This window comes from Microtus ochrogaster, chromosome 6 (genome assembly GCF_000317375.1).
Source record: "Microtus ochrogaster isolate Prairie Vole_2 chromosome 6, MicOch1.0, whole genome shotgun sequence".
NCBI classification, from domain to species: Eukaryota; Metazoa; Chordata; class Mammalia; order Rodentia; family Cricetidae; genus Microtus; species Microtus ochrogaster.
Window position 1 is genome coordinate 83,656,904 of NC_022013.1, and position 6,489 is coordinate 83,663,392.

Below are 6,489 nucleotides of genomic sequence, written 5' to 3' on the forward strand. Positions count from 1 at the left end.
ACCTGTGTCTGACCACAACCCCCTGCCTCTCTGGCCTCACACCTGTGTCTGACCACAACCCCCTGCCTCTCTGGCCCCACACCTGTCCCTCGCCCCTGGCTTGTTACATAAATGTCCACCATGCTCACTGAGAACTAAACCAGCAATGGTCTTTCTGTACCTCCATTTAGTTTTCCCTCACAGATCGGGACCTGCATTTATAGGACCCAGCCATGACAAACTCAAGAGAGGCCCAAGACTCGGTAGTTTACCCTAAGTTCTAAGAAAGACCACAAACTGAGACTACCCAGGTGCCACCCAGGAACAGACCGTCCAAAGGAAATTCCGAACTTTCCAACCATTGTAGACAGAATCACCTGCCAGCACACACCCATCGCTTTTCACCAGGACGCTCCTAGACAAATGTCAGCCAATCAGAAGTCCTGAACCTTAGAAATCCCTCACCCCTACCTTTGCTACTATAAAAACCCAACCCCAACTAAGCTGGGGGCTCTCTGATCATTCCAATACTTTGGGCATACGAAGAGTCCGAGTTCACTAACTTGTGTAAGAATAAAGGCTCTTTGCTTTTACACACAAAACTCGGTCTCCTAATTGGTTTTGGGGGTACTCCATGATCTGGGCATAACAAATTAGAGGAAACCGTCAGATCTGGGTGTTTGTAGTGCCAGGTTGGGTGTACAAGTACTTAGGAGGGCCCGCTTGTTCGTCCCAGCCGCCCAGCTAGCTTACACCTGAAATAACCACACAGAAACTGCATTAATTAAATCACTGCTTGGCCCATTAGCTCTAGTTTCTTATTGGCTAATTCTTGTATCTTAATTTAACCCATTTCTATTAATCTGTGTATTGCCACATGGCAGTGGTTTACCGGGTAAAATTCCCAGCTCTGTCTCTGACAGATCCATGGCGTCTCTCTGACTCTGCCTTCTTCCTCCCAGCATTCTGTTTAATTTTCCCCACCCACATATCAACAGGCCAAGGCAGCTTCTTTATTCATTAACCAATGAAAGCAGCACATAGACAAAAGGACCTCGCACACCAAGACTCTATCTCAAAAATAAATAAAATCTTTATTAAAGCTGTAAGAACTAGGAATGAACATTACCTTCTAATGGACAGCGGTGAAGCCAGAGCTAAGCAAAAGCATCATGGGATTCCCCACATTTTCAACTGCAACACTAAGCCACTTCGTCTACATATTTTAATTCAGAGGCTGGCCTTCCCTCTCTTCTTCTCACCTCTTGAGGTGAAATGGCACACCCTTGGGATCTAACTAGAGCTCTCTGCAGACATCTGCTGACAGGGATGGAAACGCAGGGCCTCCCACCTCTCTCAGAGAGGCACAGGACAACCTGGCTTCTGGATTAGCTGCCTCTTCAGAGCACCTGCTGCTAGGGGACAAGAGAACTCGGTGCCATCAAATGAACAGATCCAAGCAGCTTTCACCCCCAGACCTGAGCCTGTACCTCCCTGCACTGCTGGGGACAGGGACACCCCAGGGTACCCCTCAGTCCTTCTTGCTTCCCTGGGCGGGGCTTCTCGTGAGGAGCTTCCCTGAGCCGGGCAGGGCTAGGGTGGACACTGTGGGTGACTCCAGCTTCACTCTGTCCAGGAGGGTCTTCTTAAGAGCAGCAGGGGAGACTTTTTCTTGATCAGCCATGGACTGCAGCTCTCTGTAGACAAAGCCCCACAGGGATGGTGAAAAACCTTGGAGTTACAGCTTTGAAGCTTCTAGCCATACAGTCCCAGACCCTCACCCTGACACCACCCAAACTCAGAATCACAAACCAAAAAGGCGACAGGCTTCTCAAGAGTCCTCTTTAACCAAGCAAGGAATGTCACATTTATCTCGTGTGATCCAAGCTAAACAGTATCCAGTGAAATCGGGGACCACACAGGAAAGGGAGTATGGGAATTACAGAGTCTGAGCGAAAAGTTACACCGGGCAGGAGTTGAATCCCACCTCCATCATTTATCTGTTTGACCTTAAACTTCCCCACCTACGAATCAAAACTATTCATAGCACTGTCGCTTACTGTGGTAAGAACCAAGTGAAGGAGGCTACCAAACCCTTAGCTCAGAAAAGCCAAGCAAACTGTGGTCACCAAGAGAGCACAGACTCGTGAGAGCTAATATCTAAGACATCACTCACAAGATCTAAGAAAAGCAGAACCAGCCCATTGTAGGGCAGGCTGGAATGGAAGAATTCAGGAAGGGGAGACCGGGTCATACCCACCTTGTTCGGATACAGGAGGCCTCAACTGCATTGATGAGCAGAGAGCGGAAGCCCCCACTCTCTAGGAAGTGTAGGGCATGGATTGTGGCCCCCCCGGGGGAGCAGACGTTGTCTTTAAGCTGGCCTGGATGGTCCTCTGAGTCTAGTAGCATCTTAGCTGCTCCCTGCAGCACAAAGAGCCATCAGAACTAACCTCAGGCCGAAGCTCAGTAACCCCCAAAACACAGCCCTCAGGCCAAACACAAAGATACCAACCAGCAAGGCCTGAGCTCCCAGCCGTACTGCCAGACGCCGAGGCACGCCCATCTTCACACCACCATCTGCCAGGGCATCCAGAGCCATGAATGCCTGTGGAAACACGCTCTGAACCCAGGACACAAGCACCCGACCCATCCCCCAGAGGCAGTTTTCTCTGGTGACTAGAACCAGTCCTCAGGGTCAGTCCCTCCCACGAACCAGCCATGCTCAGGAGATGAGCCCTGCTGTCCCTCCTGTCGCCTAGGGGGCAAGTGAGGACCACTCACATAGGCAGGCCCACTGCCACTGAGCCCCGTGATGGCGTCAATGAGGTCCTCCTCCACCTCCGTGCAGAAGCCCACGCTGCTCATCAGCTGCTCCAGGAGCTTCCCATCTTCCACCAGAGCGTGGGTGCCAGTAGCATACACGGTGGCCCCCTCTCGGACCACCACAGGGGTGTTGGTCATGCAGCGGATTACCTTGGGGGCCGGCTGGAACGCCATCAGCTTCTAGAACAGGAGAGCAAGCCAACTAAGTACCGAGGGCACAGCTCCCCCAGGTGTGACCCACTCACAGGCCACCCCCTCCTCTCACCCAATGGGCATCGGGGCATTAGCACCTTCTCCACAGAACTGATGGTGACTCCGGCTGCACAGGAGACCACGATGTGCCTCTCTTGCACGTCGGCCCCAATCTCATCCAGGATGAAGGGGATGATGTGGGGCTTCACAGCCAGGAACAGAACATCACTGTGCCGCACAGTGTCCTTATTGCTTCGAGTCAGATTCACGCCCATCTTCTGCAGAAGAAGAGGACCCAGTCAATAGTGCCAGGTATTAGGGCTGAGCCCCTGCCTCCCAGGGAACAGCTAACCCCTCCTCTGACCGCTGCAACCAAAACCCTTTATTCTGTCCCTTCAGGACTCCATGATTACCCCCAAGTGATAATTTTCCATTCCAGCCACTGGGCAAGAAGGCACAGATGTTACGCAGGACAAGCATTCTCCATGATGCCCAGAAAAGTGGCCGCTCCCTCAACCCCAGCAATCTTCCGACACCCCTTTGCCAGGTGAGATCCCCCATGGTGGCAAGAGCTCAGGCAGAGGTCTCAGCACACGGGGTCTGGGAGCGGAGCTACACAAAGCCCACTCCCAGCCTAACAGCTAGAACACCTTAGTTTACCAGAGTACCAAGCCTTTACGGGGCTCCCCTGTAGGACCCCAAAGTGAGTGTCAGGGCCCTACAGAGTTAGGGACATAAGCCAGTACTAGGCACAACCACTGATTCATTGACTGTCCTGCACCACAGCGGCCAGATTTTATAAGACTCGGGATATTAAGTCTCACTGAAAGAAACTAACTCACCAGGTCCTTATCCAACACCGTCCTTTTCAACAGTAAAAGGCTATAGAATAAGGAAACAGCCCCGAGTGTCTGAGGACTTCAGTGTCCCACAACTAATCAATGAAGAAAAAATAAATCTCTGGCTCACTCGGTGACTTCTGCCTGTGATTCCCAACACTTGGAAAGCTGAAGCAGACGATTCCAGGCTTAGTTGAACTATGTAGTGAGTTCCTAGCTAAGTCGACTAGCAAACAGAAATAATCATTCCTATATACCCTAGGGCCTGGATCCGACCCTAACTTTGCCTGGAGGTTCCCACCACACAACGCTGCCCCAAAGAAGGTGGGAGGCTTGTAATGATGACCCTCCCTAGGGGAAGGTCTGAGCCAGCCGGACGCAGGGTAACCTCGGGTCACGCTTTTCCCACCTCTCCATCTATCCTACCCTGAGCGCAGACACCGTGGGCAGGTCCATTTCCGGGGAGCTGGCTATTATCTTGTGAGCCGACAGGACGCCTGCGAAAACAAGGTTTTTCAACAGGGGATCGTGGCCCAATCATGAAGTTCATCAAAGGAAGGTCATAGCAGCTCTAGCAGCGCCGGCCTCCGACGCTATGGCATCCCTGCAGATGGATGCAAACCTCCCTTTCATTCCCATCAGCCCATGCGCTCATTCACTCTCACACTCACCACTCCTCACTCACTCGTCCACTCTGGTGAGACGGAAGGCTAACCATTCTGACCACGCGCTCACCTGCGGCCGTGAAGCCCCGCGCCAGCGCACAGGTCAGCTGGCCCGCGCCGATGAAACCCACACTCATGGCGAAAGGACCTCTACAATCGCCGACCGGGAGAGACGCGAGAATCCCGGGCTCCGATTCCACGCGTATAAAAATCCGGATCCGAAGAGCTAGGAGTACCTTGCAAGCTGGTATGCACTGGGCGCACTGCTAGGCAGGCCCAGGCAAGATCAGAGCATCCGCTGCCAAATACACAGGCCTCTGTTAGGCCACGTGTCCCAGGCAACCAATCCGAGGCTGGCAACTCGGGGCCGACCATTCAATCGGTGGAGTTGTCCGTCGCGCGCCCGCCTCCTGCTCTCTCTGAAGGTGGAACCTGTGGCTCCGCCCGAGCCCGCCTGAAGTCCCCGCTAGTGGGCCTCCCCGGGAGCTGGAATTTGCAGGTTTCTGACAATGAGACAGGAATGGGGTCTCCAAAGCGCCTAAAAGAGATGAACCCCACGTGGAGACCAGGAGATGCCAGGACTCGAGCAGAACCCCTCCAGTGTCTGGGGAAGCCGGTTCGGCTTGCTCCTTCGGAAGTAGAATTAGGTAGAAAAGTCCAATTATTGGATGACGAATTGTCGATTTATTTAGTGGCTCACTTAAAGCACTGCTTGTTCGGCCTATTTGCCAAGCATGACTTCACTCGCTACCTGGAAGAGAATGACCTGGAGAAACAGCTAGAACAGTAGGTCGTTGTCCTTAACAACCTGCTGACTGCCACTTTGGCTTCTGTAAAACAGTACTTGCTTGCCCACACACCACACTGTGGTTTAGAGGATAAAATGAGATTAAACTGGAACCAGCATGGAGGCCTTTCAGGAGCTATCCTGGCTTCGGTCCTCCAGTGACCTCTCTCTTCCACTGTAGTGCTTATTCCGGAGAGATTCCCATTGCATGCCCAGACCCACGCAAGGACGCCCGCGCAGCCGCAGGCGCTTTTTGTTTTGTTTTGTTTGCCCAGGTTGGTCCTAAACTCCAAACTCCGTGGACCAGTCTTCTAAGAAACGCCAGTCTTCTCAGAAGCAGAAGCTACCTGCCTACCATCTGCCTTCCTGCAGTCTAACGTGAAGTTGAGGGGTACCTACCATCCCACCCAGCCATCTGAGACACACCCTCCAGGATGGCCCCAGCCTGACCGTGCCATGCTTCCATGGAACCGCTTCCTATCTGGCATCTGTCTCATGGGTGTTCTACCTTTCCCTTCCTGGACTCCCAGCCACTAAGTTCACCTCCTCCCTGGGTGCACCCCCCTTTTCTTGTCCTCCCAGCCAATAGTCAAGCCAGTTCAGTCTCTTCCCACCTCTCCTGTGTTCTCCCCGTCCAGCAGTCGGAACACGGAAGCTTCATTTTTTTTATCAGGGCCTCAGGGCTTTCCTCCTGTCTTATCATTCGCTAACAGGCCGGCCCCTTTCTGAGAACTGGGTGATCCAGGCAATAGAACAGAATACTGAGCTGCCCCCAGCTAGGCAGATGGCAAGTCTCCAGCACCCTGTCCTCCCTCTCCTCATTTTATTACATGGGCATCCATGTTTATAACACAAAAAATTAGCAATTAGGTTCAGTAGAAAAGCTGTCCTTCTTTCCCTTTACAGTACTGGGGATGGCACTCAGACCTTGCACAGAGCAGGCAACGGCTCACCTTTGACCTGCACCCCGACATGTCTTCAGTATCACCACCAAAGGAGAACCAATGACATTTTTGGAGAATAGCATTATATTTCTTTTTTCTACACAGTGAGGCACATTTTAAAATAGATTTTTCTAATCTTGATGTTTTTGTAAGAACACTTCAGCAAGACGCCGGGACCAGTTGTGCAGATCTTGTGATCGCGGCCCTTGGGAGACCAAGGCAGGAAGATTGAGAGTTCAGGCCAGTCTGGGATATAT

The 6,489-nt window shown here is 52.4% G+C and overlaps 1 protein-coding gene across 1 annotated transcript; it reads right to left on the reverse strand.

Moving 5' to 3' along the window:
* Window positions 1–1,048: 1,048 nt before the first annotated feature.
* Pycr2 (pyrroline-5-carboxylate reductase 2) lies at window positions 1,049–4,798 on the reverse strand. The gene is made up of 7 exons (XM_005348956.2): window positions 4,572–4,798; window positions 4,263–4,333; window positions 3,096–3,275; window positions 2,764–2,985; window positions 2,495–2,587; window positions 2,240–2,403; window positions 1,049–1,676 (listed from the first exon to the last, which is right to left on the reverse strand). Exons 1-7 carry the CDS (start codon window positions 4,636–4,638, stop codon window positions 1,511–1,513), a joined length of 963 nt encoding a protein of 320 aa, XP_005349013.1. The 5' UTR covers window positions 4,639–4,798; the 3' UTR covers window positions 1,049–1,510.
* Window positions 4,799–6,489: the final 1,691 nt, after the last annotated feature.

Bases quoted from the DNA above. Each gene is read 5' to 3' on its own strand.
- Pycr2 (XM_005348956.2), bottom strand. From the start codon at position 4,638: ATGAGTGTGGGTTTCATCGGCGCGGGCCAGCTGACCTGTGCGCTGGCG. The intron at 3,276-4,262 runs GTAGGATAGATG...CTTCTTCTGCAG, and splicing joins CCACGGTGTCTGCGCTCAGG to AAGATGGGCGTGAATCTGAC. The intron at 2,404-2,494 runs GTTGGTATCTTT...TTTGTGCTGCAG, and splicing joins TGGGAGCTCAGGCCTTGCTG to GGAGCAGCTAAGATGCTACT.